An 11429-nucleotide genomic window follows, 5' to 3' on the forward strand; every position below is an offset into this window, starting at 1 on the left:
AGTTAGCCCACAAGTTGCCCCGTAAGTCAGTTACCCTGTAAGTTGCCCCATAACTTACCCCACAAGTCAGTTACCCTATAAGTAAGTTACCCCACAAGTCAGTTATCCCGTAAGTTACCCCACGGGTCAGTAACCCTATAACTCACCCTTTAAGCCAGTTCCCCTATAACTCACCCCACAAATCAGCCACCCCATAACTCACCCCATAAGCTGGTTACCCAACCTGCACCCCCCACCCGGTGTCAGTTCCGTGCCCACACCCCCCACCCACCGGCTGCGGCCCCCCCACCTGCTCCATACACAGACCTGCCCCCCCCATACGTGCCAGCCCCCCCCCCCCCCATTATTACGGACCAGCCCCCCCTGCGGCCCCCTATATCCACACACCGGTACGGGGCAGCCCCCCCCCATATCTCATTACAAACCAGGCCCCCCCAGTCCATAAATCATCCCCCCCCCCAAATTATCACAGACCTGCCCCCCCAAACCCTATCACCCCCCCAAACCCTATCACCCTCCCAGCCATACATTATTAGGGGTCAGCGCCCCCCCCTTCCATACCCTGACCCCCCCCCAACCCCCCTACACTTTGTGACCCCCCCCCAGTCCCTACACCATCACGCACCAGCCCCCCCCCCAAATTATCCAAATTATTACAGACCTGCCCCCCCCCAAACCCTATCACCCCCCCAGCCATACATTATTAGGGGTCAGACCCCCTCCAACCCCCCACAAACCCTGTGACCCCCCCATTGCCCCCCCCACCCCCCTAATACCCCCCTCAGGCCCCCCCCACGCCCCCAACGCCCCCCCCAGACCCCCCCCATGACCCCAATGTCCCCCCCAGACCCCCCCATGCCCCCAATGCCCCCCCCCAGGCCCCTCAGGGCCCCTCAGGGCCCCCCCCAGGCCCCAAACGCCCCCCCCAGGCCCCCCTTAGGCCCCTCAGGCCCCCCCCACGCCCCCCCCCACTACCACACCCCCCAATAACCCCCCCAACCCCCCCCCAAACCCTCTCCACGCCCCCACCTCAGCCCCTAGAACCCAAAACGGACCCCCCAGGACCCCCCCTGGACCCCCCCGGCCCCCTCAGGACCCCCCCGGGCCCCCCCGGCCCCCCCCCGCTCACCAGCTCATGGTCCCCGCCGCTCCCGGAAGTCGCAGCCGCCCGGGGTCCCGCCCCTTCCGGCCCCGCCGTGACGTCACGGCTCCCCGGGGGGGGAGTTAACTCTTGCCGTGCCGGGCTGGGTGGTGGTGGTGGGGTGGGGGGGGAGTGATTCGAGGTGTGACGTCATGGGGGGATGGCGTGGGGGGGGTGACGTCATGGGGGTGCTATGGGGGGGTGGGGGAGGGGGGGTGGAAAGGGGCTGCTGTGGTGGGGGCCCCGAATCCCATCCCAATGGGACCCCAAATCCCATCCCAATGGGATCCCAAATCCCAGCCTGGTGGGACCCCAGATGATGTCCTGGTGAGATCCCAAATCCCATCCCAAACAGGACCCCAAATCTCATCCCAAACAGGATCCCAAATCCCATCGTTGTGGGACCCCAAATGATGTCCTGGTAGGATCCCAAATCCTGTCCTGGTGGGACCCAAAATCCCATCCCAAACAGGTTCCCAAATCTTATCCTTGTGGGATCCTAAATGATCTCCTGGTGAGACCCCAAATCCTGTCCCAATGAGTTCCCACATCCCATCCCAAGCAGGATCCCCAAACCCCTCATGGTGGGATCCTAAATCCCATCCTGATGGGACCCCAAATCCTGTCCCAACAGGTTCCTAAATCTTATCCTTGTAGGATCCCAAATCCCATCCCAGTAGGGTGCTAAATCCTGTCCTGGTGAGAACCCAAATCCCATCCCAAACAGGATCCCAAATCCCATCCTGGTGGAATCCTAAATGACGTCCTGGTGGGGTCCCAAACCCCATCATGATGGGTTCCCAAATCCTATCCTAATGGGTCCCTAAATCCTGTCCTAGCAGGCTCCTAAATCCCATCATAACGGGTTCCTAAATCCCATACCAATGGGCACCCAAATCCCATCCTAATAGATCCCTAAATCCTGTCCTAATAGGCTCCCAAATCTCATCTTAATGGGTTCCTAAATCCCATCCTAATGGGCTCCTAAATCCTGTACCAATGGGCTCCCAAATCCTCTCCTGTAGGGCTCCCAAATCCCATCCTGATGGTTCCTAAATCCTGTCCCAATGAGCTCCTAAATAATGTCCTGGTGGGCTCCCCAAACCCTTCTGCTGGGATCCTAAATCCTGTACCAACAACCTCCCAAATCCTGCCCCAATGGGGTCCCAAATCCCGTCCTGGTGGGCTCCTAAACCATGTCCCGATGAGATCCCAAATCCCATCCTGGTGGGCTCCCAAATCCCATATCGATGACCTCCCAAATCCTGTCCCATTGGGATCCCAAACCCCATCCCAATGGAATCCCAAAAGGGGGAGCGAAAAGCATCCAAAGAAAAATCCCATAAAGCCCCCCAGCTGCCCCCAGACCCCCAAAAAACGTCCCCTGGGGATCCCCGTCCCCTTGGGGGCTGGGGACGGCCCCGTCCCGGTGCCACCACCCCAACCACCCCATAATTTCCCCCTCCCCACCCCAAAAGGAAAGGCACCGCTCTGCCAAACCGGCGACTCCGCGCAGCAAAATAAGGAGGGGAAAAAGCAAGTGGGAGGAAATTATAGTTTGGGAGTTATTTTCAGAAAGGAAACTGAAAAAAATATATATATAAAAAAATAAAATAAAAAAAATATCCTCGGTTTCAATACAAAACATGGGAAATTCGGGAAAATAACTTGCAACAGGTTCTGGGGTGGGGTGGGAGGGGAAGAGGGATGGGGGAATTATCTCCCTCCCCACCCTGTGTTGGGATAAATAATATAAAAATAAAAATAAAAATAAAAATAAAAATAAAAATAAAAATAAAAATAAAAATAAAAATAAAAATAAAAATAAATAAAAATAAAAATAAAAATAAAAATAAAAATAAAAATAAAAATAAAAATAAAAATAAAAAAAGACACTCCCTGGGTGAGGAAGAGGAGGAGGAGGAGGGGAGGAAGGCTGCTGGAGAGGCTGGGAGCAGGCGGAAAGGGGGAAAAATGAGGATGGGTGAAGCAGGTTTTGGGGTGAAAAGCCACAAAAGTGGGGCTGGAGGTGGGAATGGGGGTGACAGGGGAGCAATGGGGTTTTTGTAGGGTACGGCAAAACCCTCGGTGCCACCAACCACGATGTCCCCAACCCCTCTCAGCCGGGGAGGGAGGCGAAATCCCAAAAAGGTGTCGGTGGCACCGGGTTGGTGCCGGCACGTGCCCCGGCACGGGGCCACCGGGCAGGGCCAGGTGCCAAGGGTGGCTTTGATCGATTAGCGGCAGGTAATTACCCCAAAAAAAAACCCACAGCCGGGTAATTACAGCCCCAGCTGATGCTGCTAAACTGGGAAGGTGTTAGCGACACCGGTGAGGACACGGGATTAGCGCACGGGGAGCGAGGGAGGTGACACTGGGCAGGGATTGCGCCCGCCAAGGTGGGCACCCCGAGCCCGGGATCGTCCCCTTGAGGGGGTGACTGAGGAAAATTAGCGGGATTTGGGGAAGATTTGGGGGAAAATGGTTAAAAGAGCCCCTGGGAGAGGTGTGCGTGGCGTGGCGTGGGCGCAATTAGTTTCGGGGTGCTGGCAGGGAGGCGACATGAAGGGCAAAGGTTGGGGTGAGCGCCCCGGGGCTCCCTGCACGTGTCGGGGAGCGGGGTGCCCTGGTTCTTTTTTTTTTTATTTTTTTGGGGGGTTGAGCCACCTTCGATGAACTCCCTGCTCTTGGCGTGGCCGCTTTGGGCACGTTTCGGGGCGGCGACAACCTTCCCTGTCCAATTTTTTTTTAATTTTTCTCAAGGTGGAGGCTGGAAAGGGGCCGGGAAGAGAAGGGAGGACGGCACCACATGGAACCAGGAGATCCCAAAACACCCCAAGCACCCTTTTTGAGACGATTCACCTCAAGATTTCTCCCATCGAGGCAGCAGGAGAGGCCGAGAAGCCCCCAGGAGCGATCCCAAAACCACTAGAGCTCCGAAAACTCCTCGACACACATCCCCCAGCCTCAGGGACGGGGACCTCATCTCCCACTTCTCTTCCTCAAAAACCAATTCCTGTCCCGTGGAGCCCCAAAAAACCCCTCGGCGAGGTTTTTGGCAGCCTCCTGGGGAGGCCGGGGCCGAGAAGGGGGGGAGAAGGCAGCAAGTTGTGTCGCCGTGCCTGGCAAACCCTTCCCTCCTCCCCAGAACGGGGATGGCAAGTGCCGTGTTTCCGTGGCAACCAACATTTTCGTGCAAGGTGCCGCACGCACGCCGCACGTTTCGCCACCCAAGGGTGCTCCTCACCTTGACGGGTCCCCCCCCCAAATTCACCCCGTTAAGGGAGGACACAATGGGGCCGCGCTCCCCAACACCGCCACGTCCCGTTGGGGTCAGGCCTGGAAGAGTAGGCCCAAAGAGAAGGCCCGGCCCTTTTTATTTATATATATGTATATTTTTTGGCCCCAAAAAGCACCAAAAGCAACACCACGAAGGTTGGGGGCCGCTCTTGGCCCCGTGCTGACACCTCTCCGTGGTCACCCCAAGAGGAACCACGCTGGAAAGGACTCCCTGGGGACGCGGGATCCGGCTCTACAAAGCACCCGGGGTGCCCCAAAGCCGGTTCCCCGCTGGCCCCGAGGTCCTTTCCCCATCGGGAAGGCCGGGCCGAGCCTCCCCTGAGTCACCCGGAGCCACCCCAAGGCCCAGCCCCGGGTGTCTCCCCGAAATTAAAGGCTCTCCGAGCCCAAACGGCAGCGACTGGAAGAGCCGCCCCGGCCTGGTGCGAGCAGCTCCTCCGGGGCCCGTCTGCGGATGCAAATTAAGGCCAAAGAAGGGAAATTGGGTGATGTTTTCCATCTCCCCGTGTCCCACCACACGTGGGGACCGCCGAGGATGACCACGGTGCCACCAGCGCCCCGGGGGGGCATCCAGCACCCTGCCTCGTCCCGCTGCATCTCCCACTTTTCCCTCCAGCCCCTATGGGCAAAAAAACCCAAATTGGGTTATTTTTAACGGGGGCGACCCAGCCAGCTTGCAGCACGAAGAAAAATCCCTCTCCGCTCTGTATCTGCAGCAATTTGACCAGCGAGAGGCGGTGGCAGAGGGGGGGCATTAAGGGCTGAACCCCCCCCCAAATCCCCCTTTTTTAGATCCTCTTTTCCCCAGCGGCCGCGAGCGATCCCCTAAATCCGGCTGCAAAATGGTGCCGGGGTCAAAGCCGACGGCGAGAGCCCGCTGAGGGGACCGAGGGGTGGAAAAACCACGCGGGGACGGAGCCGGAGGAGATGGGGCGAGGAGGAAGAGGAGGAAGAGGAGGCGGCCGTGGCGTGGGTCTGGGGGGGCTCGGAGGTCCCCAAAAAGCCGGGGATGGGGGCACGGGGACGGAGCCGGTCACCGTCGGGGTCCGAAGCGCTGTCGCTGCTGTCACCGGGCTGTCCTGCGAACAGAACTGAAGGAGAGGGGACTGAGAAAAGGTTGGGTTATTTTTAAAAAAAACATACCAAAAAAAAAAAAAATTAAAAATAAATAAATAAATAAAATAATCAAATACAACACTAGAAAATGTACAAACAGATTTCAAAGTCATCTGTAAAGAGGCACAACGCCTACCATCCTACACATTCCAAGCAAGCCATTTTAACATTCTCCTTACATATTAGAGACTTCTTTTTTTTTTTTTCTCCTCCAAACCAATATAGATATTTTTAAGCAAGGTAAAATAAAGATATTTACTACAGAATTTGATTGTCAGCAAACACAATATATTTACTGCATTAGCATTTGCTCACAGTGCAAATGGTACAACAATACATCAGTTCAATATTTCTGATTTTTCCCTTAAAAATGCTGTATGCATTAACTATCATATTTGCATTACAACATGACAAATGAGCAAATGAAATGTGTGTGAAAATTATCACCTTTTCACAATATCAAGCATAATTTTTTTTTTTTAACCTTAGTATAAGGTACTATAAATCCAAGAAATAAAAACATCCACAAAATATATTACATCTGGTATGATTTTTTTTTTTCTCTAAGTACTCAACTTTATACAAAAGTCTTTCAAAAAATATCATTCCCTTAGGTTTGTGTGGTTAAACCTGATTGTGTTTTTTGTTCCTTTCAGTTCACATAAATTAGACTGCATTCTTTCTCTTCTCTTTATTTTTTGTAGGTTTTTAAATTTTTTTTTTTTTTCACATGCAGACATCAAACCTGGATAGCACGACCTTTTGGCAACAAAGATTTTTTTTTTTAAAGTCATTATTATTTTTGCTTAGTTTAGCTTAAATGTCTGAGCACAGTTTTATTAAAACAAAAGAAGAAAAAAATCAGAGCAGTCATGCAATGACATGCACATACCAGAAGGAGAAAGGAAAAAAAAAAATAAAATAAAATAGAGGACTAATTGATTCTTCTCCTCCGTAGTTGGTTTGTTTTAAAGTGACCAAATAAAATAAAATAAAAATATCTCACATTATAAAAAGTATTCAGCAAAATACTGGTTTGTTTTGTTTGTTTTTTTTCCTGCATTTCTGTAAAGAATTTCCCTTCTGTTGGAGAGGAAAAAAAATAAAAAATAAAAATAAGGAAAAGAAAAAGGAACAAGCTGCTGCCGGGACAGCTCCGTGCCGCCCCCAGCACCTTCTCGCCAGCCCAGCAGCAGCCGCCCAGCGCCCGGGAGCTCGCCCCCCGCCGCTGCAGCCCGCTTACCTCCGCCGCCGAGCCGGGGGGCTCGGGTGGGAAAAGCACGCGTGGGGCACGACCCCGCCGGGGCTGGCTGCCCGGGCACCCAAGGGTGCCCCGGTGCCGCTGGCCGGACCCCGCAGGGCTGGCTCCCAGCGGGTGGGATCCGTGTGTGCGGTGCCGACCCCCGGGGGCAGCTTGGCCGTGGGGCTTGGGGCTGAGCGGGTGCGGGCACCGGGAGCGCGGCCACCGTGCTCCGGAGAGGCTGGGAGCCGGGTGCTGGGGTCGGATCCGGAGCGGGACCCCGGGCAGGTTGGGTGTAGGATCCACCGGATCCGGCCCACGGGGGGGTCCCGGCAAGCATCCCGCTGGCGAGGACGGGGCCACGGGGGGCGAGCGGGACGCCGGCGAAGCCCCGATCCATCCGGCACCAGTGCAAAAAGGTGTCACCGCGCCGTGCCATGCCTCAGGCGCACGTGGTGACGGCGGGGGCGAGGGCGACGGGGGGCGAGGTGGTGGCGGCGGCGGCGGCGGGGGGCGCGGCGGGTGGGGGCCCGGCCGAGCCTTTTTCAGCCTTCTTCTCCTTCTGCTTGAGGTGGATCTTGGCGTGCCGCTTGCGCTCGTCGGAGCGGGCGAACTTGCGGCCGCAGAACTCGCAGGCGAAGGGCTTCTCGCCGGTGTGGGTGCGGATGTGGGTGGTGAGGTGGTCGCTGCGGCTGAAGCTCCGCATGCAGATGCGGCACTGGAAGGGCTTGTGGCCCGTGTGGATGCGGAGGTGGCGGGTGAGCTCGTCGGAGCGGGAGAAGCGGCGGTCGCAGCCCTCGGCGGGGCAGGCGTGGGGCCGCTCGTGGAGCGGCGTCTTGCTGGGCCGGTTGGGATACTTGCGGGGCCGGATGGGTTTGAGGGTGAGGGGAGGCTGAGGCAGCCCCCCGAAGCCCGGGTGGATCTGCTTGTCCTTGAAGGCCTTGATGGTCTCCAGCGGGGTGATGGGGGGCGGGTTGACGCGGATGGGGTCCAAGCTCTGGAAGGGTTTGTGCTCCGTGATGGTGCCCATGTCGTTGGGGTGGTGGTAGAGGTTATAGTCTGGGATCATGGGGAAGAGGTTGCTGTCCAAGGCGGGTTTGGCCGCCTGGTAATCCTGGGGGGAGTAGGTGAGGCCGGGGTTGCTCTGGGGGTCGTGGAAGGAGACGGGCTCCGGGTAGAGGTCACTGCAGGAGGAGTAGGGCGGCAGCGCGGGGTACATCTGGTCCACGTCGCCCTGCGGCGGCCCCATGCTGCCCGCCGAGCTCTGCGTGCTGGTGAGCGCGCCCGAGGACGGCGGCACCCCCAGGATGCCGGCGCTCATCAGGCTGATGATGTTGTCCTGGCACCAGTTGGAGGGCGAGTCGAAGGCGAATTTCCCCAGGTAGGTCACAGTCTTGTTGCCCGGGGCGGGCTGAAAAGTCCCCGAATAGGACAATTCCTGGCTGGCTTTTTCGTTCGCTAAGCCAATGTCCATAACATTATCTGCAGAGCGAGGGGGGAAGAGAAGCGGGGCACGGTGAGCCGGGCGGGCCGCAGAGGGGCTGGGGGAGCAGGGATATGGCGAGACGAGCCCCCCCACAACCCCCCCCAGCTCTAAGGGTCGCCCCCCACCCTCTTCTTCCTCGCTTTTTCCCCCCCTCTCCCGGGCAACCGGCGCGGCGCCGGCTCGGCTCTCCGTGCGCTGCGGCGCTCGCTGCGGAGGGTCCCGGGGAACGGAGCCGGGCGGCCGCCCCCGCCGCCCCCCCCCCCTCCTTTCCGCGGCTCCGGGCTGCCGGGGCCGCCCCCCCGGGCTCTGGAGAGGGGGGGGAGGGGGGCAGGGGGAAAGAGGGGAGGTACCTGCGGCTACAGGTAGGCTCCCAGCCCGGTAACCCCGGGCATCCTCCCCGCCGGCAGCGCCGGGCACTCCGCGGAGCACCCCCGCCTCGATGTGGGGGGGGGCACCGACGCCGTTCCCAACTTGGCCCCGCGCAAGGAGGAACGCGAGCGACTTTTAGCCCGGCTCGCCTCGGCTCGGCATGGCCCCGGCCCCCGAGCGCAGCGGGGTGAGCCGGGGGGGGGGGCTCCCCTTCCCCACCGCCGCCGCCGCCTCTCACCTTTCGGGCTCCCCCCCCCGCCCCGGTGCCCGCATCTCGCCCCCAAAGCGCTCCGGGGGGACCCCACGGCACGGCCACGCGTGTCCGCGGGGGGGTCCCGCTCCGCCAGCGGGGCCAAGGGGTGGGCTCCAGCTGCCGGGAGAGGGGTGTGTTGGGGGGGGGGGGTCCTGCCGGCCGCGTGTCCCCCCCCCCCCCTTTCTCTTCCATCCTCCCCCCGGAGCCGGAGCCCCGGCCGCTGTCCCCGTACCTGCGGCGGCGGCTCGGCGGCAGCGCTGCGCGGAGCCCTGCGGCAGGGGAGGCAGCGATCGCGCGGAGCCGGGGCGAGGAAAGGGGTGGGTGGGCGCGGAGGGGGGGGTTTGGGGGGGCCGCTCCCCAACCCCGGCGCTTCCCCTTCCCTCCGAGGCTCCATGCCAGCCCGCACACGGCGTCCTCCTCCTCCTCCTCCTCCTCCTCCTCCTCCTCCTCGCCCCACCGCCTCCCCCGCCTGCCTTCCCCCTTTACCTGCAGCCATCTGGTTGTAGTGAGCCACCGAGTCGCTGCTGCCGGAGAAGATGTTCAAAGAGTTGGGGATCTCCTCCGGGTACAGATTGTCAGGCAATTGGTTCAGCAAAGTGTTCATGGTCCCCGGCAGCTTCTCCAGTAGTTTGCCGGTCATAGCACTGGAGGAAAAGGCAGGCTCACCGCGGCTCCGAGCTCCGCTCCGGAGGCGACAACATCCGAGTGGCAAATCCGGGCGAGGGCGAGCATGCAACGGGAGGAAAGTTGGGGCGGGGGGGGGGTGGTGGAGGGGAGGATGGAAGGAGGCTGCGAAATTTGGGGGGGCTGCGAAATCGCTGGGAGGGGGTGGGGGGGGGGGGGGGCGGAGAAGGGGGGGTGGTCCCGGGATTGGGGGGGGTCCCGGCGGGGGGGGGGTTTCCTCGTGGGGAGGGGGCGATCCGGTGGGGCAGCTGCGGCCGTGGGCGGCTTTTTAACCCCCCCTCCGCTGGCTCCTGGCTTTGCTCCGCCGCCGGCCCCGCTCGCAGGATCCTCGCTGCTGCCCGACTGCTCCGCCGGGGACTCCCGCAGCCCGTTTTATCCGGGCGGAGGGAGCGCTCCGTGACGTAGCTGCCCATATATGGACAGACAAAGCCGCGCCGAGGCCGAGACGTCACAATGGAAGCTCCGCACAATGGAACATTAGAAAGCAGGAAGCGGGGCCGGCGCGCCACGGGGAACGGGCAGCAGGCAGCGGGAAACGGGCAGCGGGTACAGGGCACCGGGGGTACTGCACCGGGCACCGGGTACCGGGCATAAGGCACCGGGAACCGGGAACCGGGCACAAGGCACCGGGTGTTTTGCACCGGGAACCGGGTACCGGGAACCGGGGGTCCTGCACCGGGCATCGTGCACCGGGAACCGGGCACCCGGCATCATGCACCGGGCACCGGGTACCATGTACCGGGCACCGGGAACCGGGCACCATGTACCGGGAACCGGGTGTCCTGCACCGGGCATCATGCACCGGGCACCGGGTGTTTTGCACCGGGCACCGGGCACCGGGTGTTTTGCACCGGGCACCGGGGGTCCTGCACCGGGCACCGGGAACCGGATGTCCTGCACCAGGCATCGGGTATAATGCACCGGGAACCGAGCACCGGGTGCACCGGGCACCGGGCATCATGCACCGGGAACCGGGTGTCTTGCACCGGGCACCATGTACCGGGCACCGGGAACCGGGTGTCCTGCACCGGGCACCGGGGACCCGCTGTCCTGCACCAGGCACCGGTATAATGCACCAGGCGTCCTGCACCGGGCACCGGGCACCGGAAACCATGCACCGGGCACCGGGTGTCCTGCACCGGGCACCGGGCATCATGGACCGGGAGTCCTGCACCGGCTACCGGGAACCATGCACCGGGAACCGGGCATCCTCTACCGGCAACCGTGCATCTTTCACCAGGCATCACGCACCGGGCATCGTGCACCAGGAACCGGGCACCGGGCACCGGGCACCTCGCTCCCTGCACCCGGTAGCCACCTACCGAGCACCGGCACCTTCCTACCGGCTCCCGGGAGCTGCGCGGTGCCCAAATCCCCTCCGATGATGCTCGGATGGGGAGGGGGGGGAAGCGCCCCCAGACCCATCCCAAAGGGAACCGGGTCGGGGGCGCACAGGGGAACCCCAGGGGGTGGGAAGGGGAAAATGGGGAGGTCGGGGGGGGTCCTTGGAGCTGCCCCCCCCGGGTGATGGGGGGCGAGGGGCAGCAGCGGGCTGCCCCCTCCCCATTTCTTCTCCCTGGGGAGGGCGCAGCGCCCCGGCTGCTGGCAAACAGGTAACACTTGTTGGTCGCCTGCGAATTTTTAACCTCGCCTTCTCCTTCTTTCCTTCCCCCCCCCCCACCCCCCCTTTTGAAAAGTTTGGCACTTCCAAGGCGTCGGTAATTAGGTGGTTTCGTGCGAAGTGTGCCAACTGATGCTATCTGGGAAGAGAAAAAAAAAAAAAAAAAAAAAAACCCTCGGAGTTATCCAGCGAAATGTATGGAAAAATGCTGTGTTGCAA

At 60.3% G+C, this 11429-nt stretch overlaps 2 protein-coding genes across 3 annotated transcripts in view; both read right to left on the reverse strand.

The window, feature by feature from the left end:
• The window catches only part of BIN3 (bridging integrator 3), a 30315-nt gene extending 29087 nt beyond the window's left edge, over nt 1-1228 (reverse strand). Inside the window, exon 1 of one of the 2 annotated variants that reach the window (XM_038166961.2) lies at nt 1130-1228. In XM_038166961.2, coding sequence (XP_038022889.2) covers nt 1130-1137 — 8 coding nt within the window. In that variant the 5' untranslated portion in view covers nt 1138-1228. The remainder of the gene's footprint in view (nt 1-1129) is intronic. The other variant, XM_072027128.1, reaches the window with a different exon arrangement.
• Nucleotides 1229-5823: 4595 nt separating this feature from the next.
• On the reverse strand, nt 5824-10066 carry EGR3 (early growth response 3). The gene is made up of 2 exons (XM_038167062.2): nt 9392-10066; nt 5824-8279 (listed from the first exon to the last, which is right to left on the reverse strand). Exons 1-2 carry the CDS (start codon nt 9543-9545, stop codon nt 7240-7242), a joined length of 1194 nt encoding a protein of 397 aa, XP_038022990.2. The 5' UTR covers nt 9546-10066; the 3' UTR covers nt 5824-7239.
• Between the last annotated feature and the right edge of the window lie 1363 nt (nt 10067-11429).

Source organism: Anas platyrhynchos, chromosome 23, assembly GCF_047663525.1.
Source record: "Anas platyrhynchos isolate ZD024472 breed Pekin duck chromosome 23, IASCAAS_PekinDuck_T2T, whole genome shotgun sequence".
NCBI lineage: Eukaryota > Metazoa > Chordata > Aves > Anseriformes > Anatidae > Anas > Anas platyrhynchos.

What these genes read in the sequence shown, in the direction of transcription:
- EGR3 (XM_038167062.2), bottom strand. Translation starts at nt 9,545, where the DNA reads ATGACCGGCAAACTACTGGAGAAGCTGCCGGGGACCATGAACACTTTG. An exon ending in CTACAACCAGATGGCTGCAG is followed by an intron (nt 8,280 to 9,391) that starts GTAAAGGGGGAA and finishes CTCGCTCTGCAG; the next exon opens with ATAATGTTATGGACATTGGC.